At 39.5% G+C, this 24,930-nt stretch overlaps 1 protein-coding gene across 1 annotated transcript in view; it reads left to right on the top strand.

Annotated features, from left to right (window-relative positions):
• Nucleotides 1-15,069, top strand: part of ptprn2 (protein tyrosine phosphatase receptor type N2) — a 114,105-nt gene extending 99,036 nt beyond the window's left edge. The window contains exons 16-22 of the mRNA XM_068709932.1: nucleotides 2,276-2,353; nucleotides 5,021-5,140; nucleotides 5,681-5,847; nucleotides 8,092-8,145; nucleotides 9,157-9,221; nucleotides 11,353-11,426; nucleotides 13,550-15,069. Of these exons, the coding sequence (XP_068566033.1) occupies nucleotides 2,276-2,353; nucleotides 5,021-5,140; nucleotides 5,681-5,847; nucleotides 8,092-8,145; nucleotides 9,157-9,221; nucleotides 11,353-11,426; nucleotides 13,550-13,621 (630 nt within the window). The 3' untranslated portion in view covers nucleotides 13,622-15,069. The remainder of the gene's footprint in view (nucleotides 1-2,275; nucleotides 2,354-5,020; nucleotides 5,141-5,680; nucleotides 5,848-8,091; nucleotides 8,146-9,156; nucleotides 9,222-11,352; nucleotides 11,427-13,549) is intronic.
• The last annotated feature ends 9,861 nt before the right edge of the window (nucleotides 15,070-24,930 follow it).

Raw genomic sequence — 24,930 nt, 5'->3', positions numbered from 1 at the left:
GCTGGAGGAATGAATCGAAGTAATGTGCAGCAGCACAAAATGTGGTCAAAGCCCAGTTGGCTTTGTATTGTCTGTTTTTTTTTTAGAAAGTCAAATGCTGTGTGGCTTTTCCATTTCCCACCTGTTCTCCGTGCTTTCTTGGATGACCTTAAATCCAGCTGTCTATCTTACATAAACACAGGATCAAGGCGCTACAGCAAGGCGTCGAAAGTAGAGACGCGTCTTCGGGAACAGATATTTGTGCGAGCTATTTAAGTACAGGCTATTTTGCTTCAAACCGAAGAGCACTTCTTTGCCTTTCTGTTGTAGTCTATCTTCTTCCCACAATGGCATTGGGAGGACGGCTGAAACCCAGGACTACTCTTTCATGTTTGCGCTTTAGTATTCATGCGGGGATGTCAACACACAGCTACAGCCCGTCTGTGTCCTTGAGATTGGCTAACGGAGTGGTAGCACTAGCATTCGGCAGCACCCTTTCATTTCAGTGGTTTTTTTTGTTTTGTTTTTATAAATCCACAAGAGAATTTTAAGACAGAAAGCATGAAAAGAAAATTGAACATCACGTTTGAACGGTGGCTAATGAACATAATGTTTCCTGCATTTATGTGTCCTTTTGTGAAATTTCTTTAATAGAAAGGCGGTAAAATTGTCTTTGTGTAGGTGTATTGAAAGAATATTTTTATCTCATAGACACTTGATTCACTAAATGTCTATAAATCATGAAAAAAAACATAGATGATCAAATCTGTACCTGAGGGAATCTGCATCATCTCAGTGTTCCACTGCTAAATGTTCCAAAATGATACAATTTACAGTTCTAAAGATGATATTCAACCACTAATTAAAATGAACTCTTTCAGAACAACAACAACAGTCTGCTTCTATTGAGCCCTATTTGTAATCAAATCACAGCTGGGTAGTAAATCTAAAACAGAAAACAATTTGGCATTTTAATCCACCATAATGAAACGAAATTACAAACAGACATGAAGACCAAGAAATGTATTTGATTTAAAAAATGTGGACCGAAGTTGTATGTTCAGGTTTCATCGGCCAATTTAGAGCATTGGGAATTAATCCTGTTGAGGTTATTAAACAAGAGGAGAGGAAGTCTCTGTGCTAATATTAAAGCCGTGGAGAAATTTTCATTAATTATTTTCCTTTTAAGGGTGAATGTCAAGGTCTACGAGCTTGACAAATGAGTCAAAGAGAAACACAAATAAATGAAATGAAGAGCTACATGTTTAACGTCTAAGCTCATGTTCATTGTCCTTCATAAATTGTTCAGAAAAAGTGCATTTAACTCATACAAGACTATTGTTGGTAAGTCCACCATAAATAATATTAAATGTATCCCCATACTTACAAAAATGCAGCACTGTTAGGGTGTGTCTCCTATCATTACAATGCCAGCTATACATCAACAATGCATTGATATGCACCAACTCATTTCTTTTCCTGCTGAAATATGTCAACATCTTTCCACTGATGCATCTTGCACTCGAGGGTGTGCATAAAAACATCATTGATTTTAGGGGGCAACCCAGCCAACACCTACTCAATCAAGTCTCAATCACATCCCTCAAATCAAGTCCCCCATGTCATTACATCCCACCTGAACACCCGGCCCCCCTCACATCAACAGCCTGCAGGCTTTAAAGTCCCACCGCTATATCATGTTTCATGCAGAAGCACGTCAAAGCATGACAGAAATTGAGATCTGAAAGCCATTTCATGAGGTCATTGGTATGAGGACCTTGTAGAGAAGGCGGTACATGACTTCACTAAAGCAGAAGTAAAAGCATCCCTGAATGATGAGATAATAAAGCTATTGAAGGTAATCAAATTGAACGTGTTTATTTTACATATTGAAAGGGTTGAAAACATTAATTTGATTAAAAAGGCCAAGGTCTTCAGCCTTTATGCAAACATACGTTTAAAGAGACAAAAACAAGATCAGGGTTGTCAAACCACAAGCTTCCATATGTTTAAAGGACTATGATGTTCACCACAAACAGTGTGTAGTTCTCTTTATATTCCAGTTTAGTCTAATCAGACCCATTTTGAATAGTCAGATCTTGAGAACATGAGGAAAGAAACGTTGTTCAGAGAGACTGAATCAATGAATGGAAGAAGTCCGCAGAAGCAAATGTTTCCTGCTCTCTTGCCTCCGTCCAGATGGAGGCTTTGATGGAAGTCTTCTACCCAGGCTGTATGTTTTCATCCGTCAGTCCCCGCCCAAACTCTGCCTCACACTCTGCTCCCTCTCTCCCAGATGGACCATGACCCTCGCAACCCTACCTACATCTCCTCGCAGGGCCCACTTCTCTCCACCGTGGCAGACTTCTGGCAGGTAATCATCTCCATTCATGCGGGTTTTTCATTTTTTTTACCGTTATCTTTATGTAGAGATGAGGATTTGTAAGAACCACAACAGAGATGGTTTTATGTGATTTACCAATTCCCTTGTGACTCTGATGTATTTTTCTTGGTCCAAGAGTGTCTAGATTACTATTGCTTTGCTTTTAAAGCATTGGTGGGATTTCTCAAAGTTGGATCAATGAAGTAGAAGTAAAGTCTGAACACACAGACATGATGCACATATTTTTAGATCCAGTGTGACTCACATCTATACATCTTTTTTCGAAATCGTAAAAAAGACGCAGCTCATAACTCTAGATTTTGGTTTTCTTCAGTATCAAAATAACAGAGTGATAGTTGTCCGTACGTCTATGGCAACATTACAAACAGGAACTGCTATTAGCTAATTCGGCATACTTTTAATGGGCCCAATTTGCCGAAATGTAAACAAATACTGGGGGAAAAGAAAAAATCAGGGCTACAGTTGTTGCCCAAACATAACTCACCAAATCCATGGCAAAATTATAGCTCCTATTTACAGCCCCCGAAGCACTATGGAAAGGAATAATTGTATATTTTCTAGGAAAATTGTATGCTTGGCTATGTCACTCAAATGTAATGGTAATACATGACAGACACAAACTGGGGCTGGACGTAATGGTGCTTCTACTATTCTTACTCATCAATAAAACAGTGCCACGAGCGGAATATGTATTAGAAACCTGCAGCTTTTCGGTTGTAAATAGTAGTCTATACACACCCCCAGGAAGTGTAATATTATTTGTGATAATGCTGATGTTTGCTCATATTTGCCTTTTTCTCCCTGCTATTTGTATTCCTTGCCTTGTCCATGAATGTCAGACGAACCTGCCATTAATCACTGTATATAGGCTATTGTAAAACATGTCGTCTTGTGTGGAGGAATGCCTTAAATGATGCATGGTTGCCAAATGGCGTTCTTATGTGTTAATAGGACAGCACTGTCGTAATTAGTGGGCCCATCACCTCCATATGGTGAAGTAACTCTGCTAGCCGTGACCAGGATGTAGAAGTGTGAAGCATAAATCCTGGCAGACCAGCTGGCCGCTGCACTCTGCACTCTGCAGCTCGTACTTCTCATTTCAGATCATTATGACGGTGCTGACTTTAAGTTAAGACAGACGTTGGCACCGGTTTGTGACCAGGGGCAGGTGGTGACACCAATTTTAGTCTTGTCTGGTTTGTTGTAAATCGCTTTTTAAACCCAAAAAACAAACCTGCAGACAATTTCTGTCCTCACACGATGTCCAAATGAATTAATGGAAAGATTCAGCCCCTACTATCTAAAAAGTGTAACTTGACTACATCGACTCGAATAAGTGCTCTGTATTTTATGTCTACATTTGAAAGTGCCTCAAATGAAACAGTTGATTCTCTCTTAATCAATTTGGTTATTTGTTTGTCTGCCCATTTTTTTCTGTGCCAGGTGAATAAATGCATAGCCATCATCTAATGAAATGGGCTGTTTAGCCATGAACTCAACTCAAAATATTTCCCAATTAAGCAGGAAATAATGGAAAATTACAAACAGATTGACTGACACGATGAACATAAATTCTGTGTGCGTGAATAAGTACTTTGGGGGAAACAACACTGTTTCCCCCATTAAAAGTAAACAAGCAGGGGAAACACTGGCGCTCTCATGCAAATGGACCATGCAGGAGGCAAATCTTTTTGCTCTGTCCTATCTAATCCACACCGGCCCCAGGCAGCGCTCTGAAAGAGCGGCTCTGCTCTAATCCTCCACTCCTCATTCCTCCATCCCTTCAGCCTTCACTCCTCCATCCACCTCCCCTCCCTCCCTCCTGTTACCTTAGCTCTGCTGGGCCTTCCTCTCCTGCTCGCTTCTCCTCTGAATTCATTGCAAAAAAACAAAGCCGATCCCTGTTCACAGAGCTGCAACTTTGTTCATTGTCAGGATTTTATTTGTGGCCTGCCTTCTTCTTAACACATGATGTATAGTAGATGTATGTTTTTCTAAAAAACAAACAAATATGACATTACTAGCTGAACAAAATACACTTTTTCCTCACTACCTAGAAATATTTGCCAAATCTTACTAGACTAAATGGTGAATTTTCCCCCACATTATCACCTTGCCTAATCTCATCACATCCTGGCACAGTTGGCGTGTAATGTGTCCACCGGGCTGGATCACAGAAGCTTGTGATTAGTGTATTGTCAAGGCCATTGTGTTTTTATAGCAATCATAAAAGCCGTGTTTCCTCCTCATTTTCCTAATGGCTGCTGTGGGCCTGTATTCTTTCCCAAGGACACATTAGATCGTGATAAGATGAAATAGAGCAGCAGCTCAGTAGATGTTGTGATCTCACGCTCGCGACTGAGAGAGGGCGACACGTGACGCGCCCTCCTGCTGCTCGACCCAACATTTATCATTTGTCGCACGCAGAGAGGTGACATTTATTCATACTTCCTGGACCAAGATTAAGAAATCAATTTCACTCTAATACAAGGGTGCTATGTAATGCTAATGTGCAATATGCCGCTCCTAGTGGCGCAGTTCAGCTACATATCGGTGCTGCTGTAATGTCATGCAGATGAGCATGAAAGGCTCGTTGTGTCTGAGGGATGTCTCACGTAGTTTTCGTCTGGTATGTAGATGGTGTGGGAGAGTGGCTGCGTCGTCGTCGTCATGTTGACCCCGCTTTCTGAAAATGGAGTGAAGCAGTGTTATCCCTACTGGCCTGACGAAGGATCAGACGTGTACCACATCTACGAGGTATGTCTGTGAGGGATTAAGCAGAAGCTACTAAGCTTGGATGCTGTAAAGTCAACCCTCAGGTCACTGTTCAACACTGCAGTATTAAGACAGTCATAGTTATTCTTTCATTCTTTGGTATCAGACTTAATTACATCTCATTTCGCCACACAAACGTATCCCTAGTACAAATTCTGAAAAGAACAGTTATAGATTTGATTACTGTGTGCCATTTCTTAAACCCTTTCTAACAAATGAACTTATTTTAATGACAGCCAAAATCATGGTCTTTACCATTACCAAAGCTTGCATGCGATCTAAAGATTATGTAAAAGAAAATGTCCACCTTTGTGCTCTTCTTGTTTGAACCTAAAATATATGGTTAGAGAGGGAAACCCAAACTATTTGCATGGATAAATACCACAAGGAGTAAATCAGAAAATGTGTTATTTATCATTTAAAACCCCTTAAAAGTCTTTGGGCTATGAACACACTCCTCGTTAAAATTGCTGGTGTGAAGCTATAGTTAATTAACTGAATGCGGCCTATTTCTAAATGTAGGTCAACTTGGTGTCGGAGCACATCTGGTGTGAAGACTTCCTGGTGCGGAGCTTCTACCTGAAGAACCTGCAGACCAACGAGACCCGCACCGTAACGCAGTTCCACTTCCTGTCCTGGATGGACCGCGGGATCCCCAACTCGGCCAGGACCCTTTTAGACTTCCGCAGGTAGAGTGCAGAACCCGCTGGTCGGAGCTCAGAGAGATTTCAGACAGATGTTCACCTTTACAGCTGGCCTTTATCCTGAGCTTGTTCTTAATCATCTTGCCTTGTATTCTGTATTCTGTCAGCGCCTCTTTGGTCCGTCTCCCTTTTGCCCCTCTGCCTTTTGGTGTCCTAGAGAATGGTTGTTCTAATAAGGACTGTGTTTCTGTACTATCCCTTTCATCCTGGGCCTATTTCCCTCACCTCCCTCCAGCACATGTGATGCAGCAAATTAACAGCCCAGCACTGCCTGGCTTGGCTTGGGAAGAAAAGAAAGAAAAAAGAACCCCACCTAATTCAAACACCCAATTAAATGAGAGCTGTCTCACTAAAAACATGGGAGAGGGGGAAAGCTAGTGACTGAATAACCTCACTCTGTTCTCCATATAATGTGTTCTGGCAGAAGAGCAGCAATAGCTCCTGTGGGAGAACCCAGAGGGATAGGAAAAGCCCTCCAAATGAGAAAAGATGCATCTGATTTGTGGAAGGAAGTCTGTCCCTCTGGTTTGTAATGCAGATGAGATTGAAAAAAAAAGGAGGATGTGCAGTGTTATCGTGTCATCCTTTCCTGACAGTCGCTGCTGTTTTTTGTTTTTCCAAATTAAATTAGGTGGGGCTTGCAGTCAGTTATATTTATTTTATGATATTTGGTGTGCAGATTTGAGCTGTGTTTGATACATACATTCCTTTTCTTTTGCTGTCGAGGTCTCCTTAACGACTAGATTGCCTTGATGTAACTCCATTAACGCTGCTGTAGGTTATTGGGAAAACAAAGCTCTCTGTGATTCAGAGGTCTCAGATCGAACGGTTTTCACGGTTTCGGCCAACTTGGTATTTTGCGGTTGCCAGTGTCATTTTTGTGATGTTGCAGCTAGTAATATGAGCCCAGTTGCATAGTCACAAAAGTGATCATTGGAAACTGTGTCTCCTCAGCCAGGCCTGTGCACAAACTGTCTTTCTCTCACTCCTGACTCTCTGTCTCCCTTCTCCTCCTCTCACCGCTCCTTCCTCTGGCTTGCATGGGAACTCCAACCATCTCTGTATGCTCTTTAACGAAGGACATATTCTGATTTAAAATGCAAAAGATATTTGATACATAGAAGTATGTACTAACTAGAAATGAATGTGAAATACACAAAAAAGAAAACCTTCCACCTGCAAAACAAGCAGTGGATTACTTACATAGAACTAGTTGTATAACATTTGAATATTTAGCAATGTTGAATGCATGTATTTCAATGAGAAAGCCAAACTTTCGGTTACTTTGGATTTCAATCATTGCAAAAACAAATCTTAAAGCTCATCATGACGTGACATGAAAAAGAGCACACATGTGCTTTGAAATGCAGTTCACAGTTGTAGTTCTTAAGGTCCAAATACATTGAAAACTCAACTAATACAAAATACACAATATATAAACTGAGGTTAAATCATATATAAATAAATATTTGGCAAGTAAAATATGATTATAAGCTTCTACTATGAGTAGTATTGGAAGTACTATAGTAGAAGTTGTAACCACAAGTTGACACATTCATTTATATTAAAGTACATGTATGTGTTTGCTTAATGTTATTGTTTTATTTACATGTTCCTAATGATTCTCATGTTTCCAATGAATAATATGTAATGGGGATGTTGAAACATCAGACGTACTAGAGACACTATGAGACATTCAGACCTTTATTTGTCATTTTTGTCGCTGGTGAAAAAAACGAGGGAAATGTAAAGACGCGGAAAGCTCTCGGTGTAGTCAGTTTCCATGGCAACAGCGGGGTGCGAAAAGGCTTGTTGGCCTTCACCGTGCCTTTGGTGGTGTGCAACATTCATAATTGGCCAGGGTTAATGCGTCGGCGGTCGGCAATCACAACATCACACCGCCACATCCATCACCCGCATGTCACAATAACGCTGTTCAATTCATCTACTTGGTGCGACACTGATTTATTTCTCTATCCTCAAATTAAGGGGATTGATTGACAGGAGCGTGCATCTCTCAGGATCCTGTTTGCTCTTTTGATTGTTGCAGTCATTAATTTCATCCAGACCATAGAAGCACTGTCATGAGTCACACTTGCTTCTATTTATTAAATGTTATTATTCAGTATAAATAACTAACCTTGTTTTTCAGAGTGTGTTTCATTTAAGACAACTTGCCGCCAAACAGTGCAATAACATCCAATTTTCTCTTCTTTTTTTTAATTCCAGAAAGGTTAACAAGTGCTACCGGGGTCGGTCTTGCCCGATAATTGTTCATTGCAGGCAAGTATAACTATTTGAACCTTGTGACAGTGGCTGACCCTGCTGAATTGGGACTGCAATTGTGTGTTGGAGGGGAGAGACTGTTTATTTTAAACCCGCTCAGTCCATTTGCTCGCTCTGGGTCCACTGGAGCTGCTGTTTATTCCATTGGCTGTGTCTTTATGGAAATAGTGTGACGCAAAGACACCCAGCCAGAGAAACTTCCATTTCCCATTTGGTTGAGTTAGTTAACTGGGCCTTGATTGGTTTGTGTTAAACACCAGGTATCTGTCCGACCACTTTTAATAGTCACATCCTGTTAAGTCATGCGTAGGGGGGAGGCAGCCCGCTCTCTCTCTGAGGGAGCTGTGAGGACTGAGTGTCTAGCAGTGGATTAATGAAGCAGTGGTGCTCAGGCCGCTCTCCTGTTTTATTGGCCTTGCCTTTATTAGAGAGATGTGCACGCCTTGTTTGCAATTAACATGCAGAGCCGTTGAATGGCCGGCGGGCACAAAGGGAGGCTTTTCATAAGACTATCTCTGGAGTAATGGAAAAGCAAGGCTCTCCAAAAGCTGTTCTCGAACCGCCCCTGGCCTCTCAACCTCTCCACTGCTCCTGAGGTGCATTCATTTAAAAGCCTTTGTCCCCAGTGTGCCTCAGAAACCATTCCCCTCTCCCCAATAGCCGAGCAAGTCTCAAGACCACACATGCACTCGTGTGCAAAGGTTTAACATAATCACATTTATTGGAACGTCAAATATTCAGATCTGTTCAGGTATTTTCACAAGAATATTAAGGATTTATTATTGATTTGTGCTATTTGAATATTCTATTTTATCCGCAACGTCAGGTCTTAAGCAGTGTGTATCTGTGTGCATAGACTAATTTGTGTTTAAATATACTCCACAGTCTCTCAGCAGATGCAGATGTAAATGAGCAATTTGTTTCCTTATAAGAAAAACACTCTGAGATTAAAGCGTCACTCTGCCACCATAATGATCTCCATCTCTCTCTCTCTCTGACTCTCTGCAGCGATGGAGCTGGCAGGAGTGGGACTTACATTCTGATTGACATGGTCCTCAATAGGATGGCTAAAGGTAACGATCAATGGCTTCCTTTTCACTCTTTCTGCTCTCGCGTTGAAGTGTTGCCCTGGCAACCGCCAAAGCCTCTCATTTTCCACAGAGGGTCTTGGGGATGCATTAGAGGGTGACTTTCCTGAGGCCTGAAGAGGCAGCGAAGACACAGACAGACATGCAGGGAGCTGGAGGGAGTGGAGAGAGTTGAACAAAGAGAAAAAGGAAAAAGGAACCTTTAACCCACACTAGTAATTATCTGTTTAAGCTACCGTCACGCCATATTGACCTGCATCGCAACTGCAACATGAATTTATACAGCGCATGCATGGAAATGAAATGTTTAAAGGGGAAATCAGAATTTGTAAACATTGCTCCATTGGTTTGAATCAGTGCTTAATATTTAATGGGAACGGTGGGTGTGTTTTATTATTATTATTTGTAATCCATATAGTTTGCACCCTCACCTTTTACTGTATGTATTCTTTTTCTATTTTACAAAAATATAAGCAAAACTGCCTGAGATCTCCAGGATGTTAACGAAAAAAAAAAAAAATGGACGTCTAGGTGCTTTTTTATTTTCTGCAATTTTGAGCTGAAAATGGCCCCTAGTTAGCATCGTATAATCAAAAAAAAAACAGTAGAGGAAGATAGTCTGGAATTGGTCACAAATCACAGTAACTTGGCGCCTCTACAGCAGAAATCATTATCCACAGGTCTACATAAATATGAAAGAACTAGGCAAGAAGAGCCACCTGAAAGGGATCTGTGTGGCGTTGGTGCATCATTACATGTCAAACAGGAATGGCTTGAATTGTTTCTCGATTTTAGATTCCTGTGCTCTTTGCAAATCCCTGTTTTTGGCTGAATCTCTCCAACAAAACGGGAGTTGTAGTTGAAAGCTCAGTTTGTATGAATAAACACATTTGGATATGGACATCTGTTGTTGCCCAGGAGCTGGCTTCTTCCAAAGGCTGCCTCTACGTCTCCTTAAAGCCCTCCATAGCTTAGCCTGCCCTTTGCCCTTTGACATCTGCCCTTAACCCCCACCCTGTGCATGCCCTCCTCCTGCTATCCCAGCCCATCAGAGCAGGTTGGGAGGACGGCTGCGTTCCCTTTGCTTTCTGGAAGACAGTAATAAGACTGAAACGTCCTGATGGAGTTCATCTGGTTCAGCGACGAATGCGCTGTTGTCCGGGGTGATCAAAGGTGCCACCGGGACCCTTTTTAACCTTTTGTTTCCTGCTCTAAGATCGAATGTATAAAATGAACATAATCTCACTCTCCAAAGCTTTTTCCTTTGGTCGAGGAGCCTCTCTTCAGCTTAACTTTGGAATCCAGCCCTTCTGAGACATGAAAGTCTTGTTGGAGCACTGGAGTACTTTGAGCACTAAGTCCAGCTGCATTATAGCCTTCTTTTTTTACTCTCTCTGACTCACTCACACTCACACATACACTTTCACTCACACTCTATCTCTTTTGCTTCCTTTCTCTGCCTCACCTTCAAAAACATCTCAAGAGTTCAGCGGCTCTCTGTGGTTTTCTCCCTCCTTCCCTTTTCGGGTTTCTCAAACCAGCTCTTTGTTTCTTAAAATCCATAAATGTGAAAGTAGAATAAGATTCCAGATTAACATCACACACTTTCAAAGCCAAAACAGACTCAACTCAACAGCAGCTGATCACTGTAGAAGGCGAGCAACTGTTGCATAAGTCAGTCATCAGTATTGCTGCTGCAAAGGCAATAAATAATTTTAATTAGAGTTGGTTGATTTTCAGATTCACACATACTGTACATGCACACACACACACACACACACACACACACACACACACACACACACACACACACACCTATTGCAGACTTCATAGTTGCACATAATTTCAAAAAAAATTTCGACAAGATTCTCACATAGAAGTCAGCGCTTAACTTTTTTAATGCATTATTGCGCATTTTCCAGACCCCCAAAATATCCTCTTGCATATTTTATCGAGAAACAGTGTGTGGCTCTCGTCCAAGTCTTTCGAGGGATGAATGTAATAATTTTCAATCGCTGCGCTGTTCCAAAGGGAGCCCAGTATAAAGAGAGATTGACAGATGTGAGCTGGATTACTCGGCTGCTTTGAACTCATTCCAATTTTCGGTCTGTTGCAGGTGCTAAAGAGATTGATATTGCCGCTACCCTGGAGCACTTGAGAGACCAGAGAGCTGGCATGGTCCAGACAAAGGTAAGGTTCCCGGCTTTGAGTTAGAGAGATGGGGGAGACGGGGGGGGAGGGGGAGGGGGAGAGGGAGAGAGGGCAGCAGGGAGGGAGGAGGGGTTGCAGTCATTCAAACAGACGGTTTTCTACTTCATGTGCTCATGGATCAGGGGAAATGATGAGGTAATTGATAACTGCTTGCTGGATTAGACAAACATTGTCTTAGAAGATAATAACTCACTGTTCCACATTAATCACAAGACACAAAGAGACGGACCAAGATCTTCTGTTACAGAAACATTTTGTTTTTGAAACCGTCACATTTTAAGATGTTCTCTAAACACACGTTATGAATCCTAAACTGTTAAATGTATCAGTTGTATGTAATATGATGTAAACTGTTAAATTAATCAAAGTGATAATTAAGTAGACGTGTAACTAGGGCTGCGGTTATTTAAATCTTTTGAATAGATCTTTTATCCGCCACACTGTCTTCAAATGTCTTATGTATTTAATCAAAAGACATTTCACGATATGTAACACAGAAAAAAATGCAAATTCTTCTGCAAAAGCTACAACAGACTCATGTTTGCTTGAAAAATATAAATATCAAACATACTGTTTAACATCGTCTTTATCTTTTGTTTTTATTTTGTCTTCATATATTTTACCAGTCTAGTGAATGTCTAGTCAAATAAAATACTTCCACTGAACTTCATTAGTCTTAACAGTTTGTATCACAGCGGGCCCTCCACCTCACAACATTTTGAGAAATAGATTAGGGTGTGTGCAAAGCATTTCCTCTCATCCACTAATGCGCCGAATAGTTAAGAAGTCTCTTCTGTTTCTCTCTTGTAATTGGAAGGAATAATAATAATAATAATAATAAAGGCAAACCTCATGCTGCAGTGGGTGATAATATTTATGGAAGCTGCTTGCGAGCAGACTCCGGTGTTCCTCGACGGTTCATTAATGCTGCTTTTACAGCCCCGCTGTATTCAGCGCAGAAAAGCATTTCAAGCGCTCTCTCTTTTTCTCTTCTGACAACTCTAAGTGAAATTATATTGGAATATTGCTGATTCCACTTTGTGGCTTCATGCTGGGTCTACACAGAAATTAGATTGTAATGAGGTATGAAATTTAGAGTTAGGTTTCAAGAATTGGACAGACAATTATCTTTTTTTTTTCTGCTTCAAGATGTTACCACTTTATTTTTGGATAAACCTCAGCAAAAATAAAAGAGAGAACATTTATTTCCCTTCTTTTTCTGGTTACTGCTTTTGACAGACATGCAGTAATTACAACATGCGTGACCGTTTTTCTTCCTCACTAACCATCCATCTCTGATCTGTCTGAGCAGAGATTGATCTCCCCCCAGTGGTGTAAATGTGAACAGCACGGCACACACGAAACTCACTTATAAAGTATCTTTTTTTCCACACACAGAACTTTAAAGGCAACTTGGGATTAGACAGGGACATATAACTGTGGTGTATACTGTATACAGATGGATGTACTTTCATATTTTCTGGCCCTATCACAACATCAGAAGAATCCTAAAAATAGAAAACCTAATCACTCCGATAATCTCCACTGCAAAGCAAAAGGCACGGCCACCAGTGACTCCTGTATTGATTTAGCCAATCCTCAGGCCAGACTGTTGCAGGCTATGTGTTGACACATCTAAAGACTGCTCCTTCCAAACTCCTACGTACCTTTTCTCTGTGAGAGGACCCCGTGGCCTGCAGCCTGGGGAGAGGAGAGGAATATAAAAAACACCAGGTCCATGGGGCAAACTTCAATCAGCCCCCTTTTGCGCTCCTCCGGGGGAAAACATGAGTGGGATTCACAAATAAATGCACGTACACACAAACAAAGCTGAGAGACAGCATGACTCAAAAGCTTTATTTTAAGACACACCTGGCTGGATCGTTGCCGGGTACGCGTACTCTCCGAGTTGAAAGCTCAGAGAGTAGCTCACCTCCACCTCAAGTCTGTGGCCAAACACATCCAGGGGAGGGTCAGCAGAGAGGGAGGAAGGTGCCAATCATCCTGAAATGGCATTCCTGAGCTGTTACACACTTGTCCGCACACTAAAACTTTCCTACCTTCCTTCTCTCCCTGCATCCTTCCCTCCTCCTCCTCCTCAGGAGCAGTTTGAGTTTGCGCTGACAGCCGTGGCAGAGGAGGTGAACGCCATCCTGAAAGCACTTCCTCAGTGAAGGCATCACATCCCCCACCTTCTTCTCACTCGCCGAGCACCGGCTTCCTCTGCCCACTCAAGACTGACATCTCTCTCTGCCCTCCCTTCTCCTCGCTCTGTTTCTCTCTTCTGCCTCCTCTTCACCTCTATATATACTGTATACTTATCAATGTCGTGCCAGATATCTCACCTGGATCTATATTCGCAAAATCTTGCCTCAGAGTACGACTGCCGATCTGTGATCCGTGTCAGACCAGCGGGGCCTGATCTGATGTGGGAATTTAGATCAGCTCTCCTACTGTGAGACTTCTTGTCGATATGAAGCCCGGTCCTCTATAGCAGTGATGTTGTTCCTGAACAGACCGTTCTAGTGCCACTGACGAGCTGTTTACGTGATGTCAAGTGAAGGCTTTTGTTCCAAAATAAGCTATCTGCCGTTGGGAAAACTGATACAGACGCTAAGAAAGATGACTATTGGCACATTTAAAACAAACTATAGTCGGGCTGCAACTAACCATACTTTGAATTATCGATTAATATGCAGATTTATTTCGATGCATTGTAAAAATTGTAAGAAGTAGTGAAAAGAATGGCATTTATAATGTCTTCAATTTGCTCATTATGTCTGACTTACAGTCTAAGATATTCAATTTACTGTCACACACGACAAAGAAAAACAGTAACTGAAACCAGAGAATGTTTGGAATTTTTGCCTAAAAGATGAATTGATTATCAAAATGGTTGCCAATATTTATTTATTTTTGCCAATAGACTAATCATTGCAGTTCTCAGCTGTGGTACTTTTTGAATAATAATAATATGTAAAGTAAATTAAGTTCCTGTCTAATATTGTACAGATTATATCCCCTAAATGAATCGGTGTATTGGACGCATATAGCGTTTTGGAAATAAACTCCTCACATGTTTCTTCTCCTCTGTGATCTGAATCGACCCACTATATACTCAGCATCACGTGCATCAGATGTTGAAGTGTGTGTGTGTGTGTGTGTGTGTGTGTGTGTGTGTATTGTTGTATTTTGGGTCCAGACATCTGCTCTGATTCTTAAAAAGCCTCACAGATCATGTTTCTTGATATATTCTTAACATATCAGGTGTTTTTTATTCCTCATTGCATACATTTTAGACATCTCTGTTAATATTAAATGTAATACAAATATACCAACTGATATAGTTCTTATACAGTAGAGATAGTAATAATAGGATATATATATGTAAGCAGAACTTATATTGGGATTGTTGCTCATTTTTTTGTCCCTCCATCACTGGTTTATTGTAATATTTTGTGCAACATGACAGATTATTCCTTCTATGTATAGTCAATGAATGACTTTATGAATACCTATATAGTGCTATCTGAAATGTATATCGAGAGCCTCAATGAGAACTATATATTTTGTGTGAAAAGTAACATTCAGATTGATAATAAATCAGAACAGATTATACTGATTTGCTGTGTTGGTGTTTGATATTATTTCCGATACACTCTCACACACACACACACAGGAGGGAGAAGGCTGCTCTCACAGTGAATGACATTTGATGGAATGGTAGCCTTAGTAAAGTCAAACAGAAAAGATGTATCACGCTCTCCTGAGGGTTTGTATCTGAGAGAGATTCGCAGGTTTGTACAGATGAAATGTTTGGTTCACCGGCACTGTCAGAGGAGGAAGTGTCTGGGATTGTAAATGAAATCACTCATGTGTTTCATCCACTGAGGTCCTATCGCAGTAGTCCAGAGAAGAGAAGGTCCAGTCATTCAAAAAGTCAGATTGCATCAATATTTACAGAAGGATTTAACTTTGATACCACTTTCTGTGACGCTTATGTCTATTGAGCATTATAAGCATATGTATAATGCATTATAATCTGCTCATAGCGCTGTATAATTATTTATAAGCCCTCATAAATATTTATATTGCTTTATAACAATAATCAAAACACATTATAAAGTATTTTATAATGACTCACAAGAACACATCATCATTGGTGGTCACTCACTAACAATTTCTTTTTATAATGTATTATAATTCCCAGAGTGGTAACACATTATAATCTTTCACTTCCATAAAATACAGTGTAATCTTATAATGCATTACAAGAATGTTGATAATGTATTATTGACATTGATTGCAAAATATCTCAGAGTGACCAGCAATTATGAAGTATTTTGATACTCGACATTATTGGGCATTATAAGATGATATTGTTATAAAGCATTATGAATACTTAAGAGTTCTTAAACTATAATTATACAGCATATTATATGCTAAAGGTATCACTTTCTATTAAGATAGTTTTTATAAATTGAACTGTTCTATTAATAGTTAATACATCATTTTATAATGCTTCATAGTCAGTTATAAGTCATTAAAACAGCATTGACACGTTGTAAAAAAGAATCCTTTGACTTATGTTGGGACACTTCCCATCACCAACTTGGAGTAACAAACATTAGTGAGTCATTAATAAAGAGTAATGGGTCTCACTTTATCGTAATAGATCATCAAATAATAAATGCTAAAATGTCATTCATAAATTTTCCTTTCAATAATCCAAGTGATGATCCAAAGATCCAATGTGATGCTTAATTAAGAGGAAGGCGCAAGATATGATCTAAATGTTCTTATTAATGGTTTATAACAGTTCTACAAAACAATATTAAATGATTTATTAGCCATTAATAAAGCCATTACTCACAACTTATAAATCGTTGATAAAAGGTGCCTTATTAGAAAGTATAACATAATTATTGGAGTTAATCGAGTATCTGTAACTGAAGATAAAATAAACTGTCAAATTGGATGATTTTGACACCAGAGAATAGAGAATAAATATGTGTAGTATATATAAAGAATATATTATTTCCTACCTTTCAAAAGTGTGTGTGCATCATGTGTGTGTGTGTGTGTGTGTGTGTGTGTGTGTGTGTGTGTGTGTGTGTGTGTGTGTGTGCCCGTTGACATGTCCCTCCCTCCCCTGACAGTTCTAATAGCTAGGAATGAGGCTTCATGCACTTCCCGAGGCCTCATTTGCATATGATCTGCTGATGAGCTGCCACCGCTAACCAGCAACACCAAACCAAAGCCCTATTAATATTCACCCATTCAGGTTGTAAAGCACACAAACCTAATCAGCTTAGAAATTACTGTATGGAAACCATAATTACGCATGTTTAATTGCTTATCATCTGATGGGTACAAGTTTATTAGAAAATGTATTCATGGTAATTGCTTCCTGAGGTATCTGGTGTGCTACAATACCATGTGATATCCTGTCAGCTCCCATTTGGGAGGATTAATGCGTTCTGAAAAAGTCACAAAATTAGATACTGTGTATTGCCTCTTTGGTTGCTTGGTTTAACTCAAAGTGATTTTTAATTTAAGGATTCCTAAATTACAGCTTAAGCTTGGATAAGTCTTTGGAGTGAGATCCGTCAAAATCAGCATATCTCGCTCATGTTGTTGAGGAGTGCTGGCATATCACAGGGATATAAATGACTGTAAAAATAGGCAAATGCCTTTGTAACCTTGATGCCACAAGAAAATACTCACAAATCATGGAGACAAAATTTCTACCACCAAATAGAAAAGCTGTAAAATCAGGGGAAAAACGCAGGCGCAACACTAAAGTAAAAAGTCACAGGCGTGAAATGAGGAAACAGATCTTATAAGGGAGAATTTGGAAGTAAAGCCAATGAATCATTCAGACCTGAAACAAGCAGATTAAAACACAAAGTCCAGGTCTCTCAGTAGGGCCTCCAAGACGCCAAGAACGTCAAGTGGGCCTTTTCAGCCATGGACCTCAGTGGGTCTTACAGCTCCTGCCCACTCTTTGATGATGTCTCTGTGGTTTATTGTAATGACTGTTGGCTCTCAGTCCTTCTGACACACTTGAAAATTCATGCAGTCTTATGAGGAAATTCGTGGGGTAACTCTTTCTTTCATCAGAGCAGTGATTCCCAAACCTGGGTGCTTTTACCCGAGGGCAAGAAGCAGCTCGGCTAATTTAAAAACATTCACATATTTAGAGATGAGAAATATATTAAAAAAAAGTATTCCAAAATGGTGTTTATGTTTAGAATGTGAATAGAACACAGTCCTCTGCACAGCATAATTCAGTCACTTCCTGATCTTCATTTAATCACTTTCTGTAAATTAAAGAACAAACAACATCAGGACGTTTAGCCTCATGCTCAATCCATTACTCGCCTCTTCACCTGCAGATAATGGTTAAAAAGTCTACAATCAATATTTTGAGATATTTATGTGCACATTGGGAAAAGAAAAGGTGCCACTGGGTTAGATTTACTTCAGTTGGTTCCAGCAAAAGCCTGAACTTACAGCAGAATGCTGTTTTTAATATTTGGTCTAATTAGCCTCATAGTTGAAATATCCCCCTGTGGATAAGTCAATAAAAACAATTGATTTTTCATATTAAACCACGTTGAACTACCAGGGAGAACTGTTGTTTTAATCAGATCTACTTGGTTGCTTGAAAAAGAATTGCTGAGTACATTTAAAAAATGCAGCTACTGAACTTTTCAAATAATTTTTTTTGTTTTGGAGCCAAGTCCAAGAGGTGCTTTGAGCTTTTTTGCACTCGAAAAAACCCCTAAAAAACCACCTGCGGATCATTCAACGTTTGAATGATCACACACAACATGCTGACAAACATGTCATTTCCCTGCGGAGGGGTTGGGAGATCCCAGACTGTTTGCTTGTTGGAAAAACTGTCTGGGATGCTTTCCAGGATTTCCCAAAGAGAAAAGCCTTGTTTTTCTTTGCTTGTGTTGTTGGGAGTGAATGGAGAGCAGATTGCAGAGGCTATGCCTCTCATGTCTGTCCAAGGCCTTGATACCTTTGATCTTCTTGAGAAACAAACAAGCTTTTAAACTTGGCACTCAAGGCGAGTGTCTCTCTTCTTCTTCTTCTTCTTCTTCTTCTTCTTCTTCTTCTTCTTCTTCTTCTTCTTCTGTCTCTGTTTGTCAAAACACTGATCCTGAGAAAATTGATCTTGCCTGAATAGTTACGTACACTCGTGCATTCAATGATTTGTGGTTTCAAATGTGGACTCCCACCATGTTGTCAAAAGTAAGTGTAGTAAGTAAGCATAGCTAGATAAAACCACATCCCTAACAATGTGTAGTTCTGGGATAAATCTTTCTAAAAGCTTTTGTTTTTTTTCTTATCTTTGAACAAACAACCAAAACCGTTTTTGTCAACTGTTTCAAGCATCCAATTTTGACTCCCCAAGTAACATTTCACTTTTCATAAAGGACCAAACAAAGGTTCCAGGTCTTATCCTTAAGTATACTAATTCATCCTCAGAAGCTAGTTGCACCAAATGTCTGTCAATATAACATTTTGCTTAGTTATAAGTGTTTACTAAAAAGAGTTTACTAAATCAAAATTGGTTGCACTACATAACTTCTTATGTAGAGATTAGTTATTACTAAATATTACACCTAGAAACTGTTAGCTAACGGAGTTAGCTAAACTGAAAGAGCTAACTTAGCTTGCTAGTATAACCTGTTTAGAGGTACAAATATGGAATATCAAACCTGACACTTGTTTAAAATGCTGTTAATAATAATAATAATAATAATAATAATATACTAGGACGTTTTTACGTATCGTAGCACCCATCCTCTGGTTCTCACACAGGTAAAAACGGTTTACTTTTGTCATTGTTTACACTGTTAGCTTTATTAGCACTGTTAGCTGCCAGCCGCCCACTCGGCCGTCGCCATGTTGAGAGCCGTTAAGAGTCAATAAGAATGCTCCCAATCTCGTAGAAAGCACATTTAAATTATATTTCACAATATTTCAAATTACGTAACACAAAGATAATAATTAGACTAAATTGGTCGGTTAACGTTTGTTGGCTTAATCCCTCTCACTCATAACTATCTCTCCATGTTTCCATATGAATACAGCAAATCAAACCTACATTTACAAAGATTGGTGTTAGTTGTTACTAATGGAAGTTACACTACAGTTTGTAATGCTGTGACTTCCCAAACACTTAGTTGATTCATTCGACAGTGCTCCAGATATTTCCAGCTAGTTTTTACAAGATATTTTTCTGATGCAACTTAAACTAGGTTCTACTTATCACTAGTTTGAAACTAGCTAGTATTAATAAAAATGTGCATATTATTAAGACCACACAAACTTTAAGAAAGATTTACAAAGCTGGTGAAGCCCAATCCAGATGTAGAACTACCGGGTCAAATGGAAAATTGGATGTTGGATCCTTAACGTAATTTAACTGTTGAACTGTTTGGTAAAAGGTTTTGGGATGTTAGCAGCTGAAATGGAAAAGTTGCAGCTAGAGCAAACATCTGGCTGAACAAAAAAGGCAAAGCCTTCAATCAGGAAGCAAATCTCCTCTCATTACCCCCCTTTGCTTCCTCCTCTCTGGTTATTAATGGGCTCACAGCAGCCACAATGACATTTTACACTGTTTCATCCCTGTCCCATCATGCATCTGGGGATACCCTGGCATTTGGCGGGGGTGTTTTCATCAGTGTCTGCGGTGGTTGCTGACCAGCACCACTTCAATCCTGCTCACTGTCACTCATCATAAGTGAGTTTATCAACACACATCTAATCGCCACACTCCACAGGGACCTTTACCATTTGCATACTAAGATTGGTTTCTTTTGCTCGGCTGAGAACGCACCTTCTTTGCATAATTATTAATGATAAAGAGACGGTGAACAAATGTGTCAGGAGGTATTAGCATCACGTATACAACTAGATTCTAAAGGATCCGTTTAGTGACGTGCGGGAGGAAAGATGAGGGCAAAGGGTAGGGAAAGGAGAGACTGTCTAGGGATGCACGTTTGCATTAAGGGAAGGGGGTTAATTAAAGGGCCAGGGATGGAACATATAGAGAAGTGTGATTTTTCTTTTTGTGATTTTTAAATCATTGTTTGACCAGGAAGCGCCATTGGGATTAAGGGTGTCTGTTAAAAAGAATACAAAGCGGGGGAAAAAACATAAAGTAGCAGACAAAAATGTGAACTAAAGGAAGAAAAAAATCAATCAAAGGTCTCAAGTTCAGCAGCAGAGGAGCAGGAAGTCGGATGAAATAGCCTAAAATATAACACAGAATCACATCAAAGAAAATATTGCTCCAGTAGAAGGAAAAACCACAGCGGAGAACAGCACAAGATGTTTACATACAGCAGAGTCACTCTGGTGTTTCTGCTGTGTACCATTAAAGCAGCAGGCCCATATTGTCTGTCATCTGTTGTCTGTAATTACCACTTTTTACACTGTCTCACCCTCTGTGGATAATGTTCAGCGTCTATACGAGAAGTGTTTCGTATGAATAGTTTAACTGTTTGGCACTTTATATGAAACAGCTGCACTCTTTTTACAGGACAGGAATAAATAAGTCATGCACACTATGGTTCAATTGGGGGTTGAAATGCCCTCCCCGTCTTCTCCGTTAAACACAGGCCTGTACGCCGCGCAGTATAATAGCATGATATTAAAAATGCCCACAGCGATTGTTAAGTCACGGCGGCACATTTGCACCAGGATGGATGACCTTTTGTGAATCATAATGAGGCTTTTTCATGAGTTTCAAAAGCCAAACATACTGTAGCATAATAACAGCTTCAGAAACGTCACTATAGTTTTTAGCTTTTGTGAGGAGCAGAAAATTAAACCACAGTTTTGTGTTGCATATAGTTGCACAGACAGCTATTAGCTTAATTTTTCTTTTCTGACCTCAATTAAAATGACGTATTACGTTTATCCTGGAAGCACTTAGGTGGTATTCTGTGAATTGTATTTTAAATATCAGCTGTAGTTTGCACGTATCTCCCCTTTCAGGAGGTGTGAGACTGTCCGAACTTCTCAAGTCACAGCCTTGAGCATAATCTCAGGGGTCAGGCAGGGTCTGCCGGTCTGCCTCTGGCTCTCCCTCAACAAATAACTGATAATGAACTCTGACCTCCCTGTTTTAGCATGAGAATTGCTATCAGTTTTCCACCCCCCCACCCTCTATAGCAACCTCAGGATCATTTGAAACACCAGCCCTCGAAATCTAAACTTGATTTTTTTGTTTCATTTTTTAATGAACCCATCCAGAGGTGGGAGGGGTGGGTGTGTTGCGTTTGGGAGGAGGAGGGTGGAGACCGGGGGAGGCGAGCTTTTGGGCTCATCTGCATCACAGATTAGGGTGCTTAGAGAAAAATCAACCATCCATGATTCATTACATGTTTCCTGCTGAGCTTCTTAGATGGCAACCGTCCTAGCAACAGGATCCTAGCAACAGCAACAACTCTCTGCCGCCGCGGCAGCCTATCAGGAACTTTGATGCCTGATCAAAATTTAGCCAATGAAGAGGGGAGGACATGCGGAAAATGTGATGATGCGTTTCCTCATGCTGTTGGCCAGACTAGGGTGTGTTTAGGGCTCTGAACTCTATCCCTCTGTATGCGTGTCTGTTTGTACACTACATCTAGTATTCATTTGTACATTCTGTGTAGTTTTTATGAATATAAAGATTGCACTTTTGTAGCAGAGAAGTCAATGTGACATGGTTCATGAATTTCTCCAGTCCGGGTTGATTTTTGTTCATTTCTGTTTCAACTTTGTATGCATACATCTTTGTCTTTGTTTGGCATTGTTTAAACTTTCCTTACCCACATGCATGGTATCGGGGGTATCCCACTCTTGATATAGAAATAAACATTATTAAGAGACAAATAATGGTAAATATTGCTATAGTATACCCATACATGTATACTACATGTATGGGTTTTTATTTCTCTCTGCATTTTGTCCTAACCTTAAATGTATGCACAGCCTATATTGTGGGTAATATGGACATAATCCATGTCAATTTTATTCTACACTGCCTGTTTACGCTCTTTCTTTGCTCACATTCGATAAAAAAGGTTTTGTTTTCACAAAAGAATAAAATAATGATTGTGAGATCCTTATCTCACGATCCTGATCTCATAACTGCAAGATCTTTAATTGGATTTGATTTGAAACATCATTGGATTATGTTTTATATAACTGTAGTCCAACAATGTGTCTCTTTTATATCCTCTTAACTAATGATAATACTTAAACATTGTGTAACTGAATGTCTCACTTTTTCTCAAAAAAGACTTTCTGTACTTTTGTACATCATTGTAAATGTATTTCTCCGCAGCCTAAATACTACATAATGATTATAGTGTTGATGTACAGCATATACTCCTCTCACATGTAAATGATCCAAAAGTGTGGGATGTTTGTTCGCCTGCTTCTGTGTAATCAGACATCATTATTCAAAGAGCGCTTTGACCGTCATTCCGTGTCAGATAGGCCTGATCTTCACTTCAAAGGGACATGTTCTGTGCTGGTCCAAAATGCTCTGACCATATTCAGTGTGATAATACATCACACTGATGTGTCTCTATCCCCACTTAAGAGTAATCTTACTCTTTCCACTGTGCAGTGTACAGAGGCAGGGTCCCCATATCCCTGCACAACCAGAAAATGAAGAAAACTACACTCAAACTGTTCAAAACGTCAATACAGTAGAGAGGTTCACATGTTGCTCTGGATGATTTAAGAGCTACACAACTGTCAAGAGGAATGCCACTGAACAAACTTTGTTTTCTTTAAATAGTTTGTATTCTTTAGACTAAGATGATAGAGTCTCTTTTACATTTTCTCAATCAAGCCTGAAATCCAAATATCTACCACTTAATGATCATGTAAAAATATTTGTTTTAAAAATAAAGATTTATTTTTCAAACTTTTGCAACCATAGGCTTGCTGGGAACATTTTCAGAAATGCAGATAGTTAACATGAAGTTGGGGGAGCATTCAAAGTAAAAACTTTTAAGTATATTAATTTAGTGCGTCCTTTTAATGGCAGCAGTTATTTTGAAATCATGTCTTCAGGAGGGGAAATGGTTATCAAATATGACTTGTTCTAGTCAGGTAGAAATACTGTTCTTCACTTACTTTAAGGACAGGGCTGGTGATATTTCAAATTATTCTTATTGCCACTAGACGTAGTCATGTTGCAAAGTGGGCCTACTCTAGTAAAAGTACTAATGCACTAATAAAAACGTAAACTAGTAAAACATGTATACACTATGTATCTACACTACTACTTTCTTCATGTGGTGTGTAGATGTACTGCTCATTTTAGAGGCAACTAAAATTGATTTACACATTGCTTCCCTCTCATTTCTTAATCTCACTGAATGTATGTTTTGTGACAAGAGTGTGCTGATTGCACGCAGCAGGAGAGAACCATTTCTGTCACTGAAGTAGTTTGAAGATTATTCGTCTATATTTTTGTTTCACAGTTTGATTCCACACTTTTTTGGCGGAGGGCTTGGCTCAATCAGCAGCAGTTTTACTTGTAGATCGTCTACAGTGAAACACACATCCAAGATTATATCTTCCCAAAATAACACCCAACATTTGAGAAAAGTGACTTATTGTCTTTGTTGCCTTGCAAGTAAAAGCAAAACGAGCTGGAAAGATTTTGATTGTGTTTTTTCATACAATGGATTCTCCTCTTGTGATGGCCTTGAGTGAAACAATTGTGAAAATCCATCAAGGACTGATAGAAGGGAGGCTAAAGAAGAGGAGGGGGTATAGATGGCTGGAGGGTCACATACAAAGAAGTGACAGAACAATGTCATCACCAAACAGATGCTTTCACAAAGTCCCTTGGGAAACAAAAAGATAGATACACCCAAGACAACTGAAACAGAAACACTGGAAGTTGAAGGAGGCACTCTGCAAAGAATATTAAAGGTACAGGCGAGTAATAATTTAATTTTTTTTTATTGATTAACTATTTGATGCATAGCCATTTAAGTTAGTGCAGATATTCATGGTCCCCAGTGGTTGAAGGCTACTGACTTTGGTGATCCACTGTCTTTTCCTCTAGCGCCACCAGGAGGTTGACACTAAGCAAAACTAATGAATTTCCCACTTAACCTGTACTTTGTGTTTAGGGCTACTCAGCTTAATATACTATGATTTCTTTTTTCGACACGCTATACTATGACTTTTTTTGACATACTATACTATGACTTTTTTCAACATGCTATACTATGACTTTTTTCAACATGCTATACTATGACTTTTTTAGACATGCTATACTATGACTTTTTTCAACATACTATACTATGACTTTTTTAGACATGCTATACTATGACTTTATTCGACAAGCTATAATATGACTTTTTTCAACATACTATACTATCACTTTTTTCAACATGCTATTCTATGACTTTTTTCAACATGCTATACTATCACTTTTAAAAAA

This window comes from Cebidichthys violaceus, unplaced genomic scaffold (genome assembly GCF_023349555.1).
Source record: "Cebidichthys violaceus isolate CVI_PGR_0920_01 unplaced genomic scaffold, fCebVio1.0.p SCAF_15, whole genome shotgun sequence".
Classification (NCBI taxonomy): Eukaryota; Metazoa; Chordata; class Actinopteri; order Perciformes; family Stichaeidae; genus Cebidichthys; species Cebidichthys violaceus.
Note: the sequence above shows the minus strand (reverse complement) of the source record. Positions and strands in the feature narration are given on the sequence as shown.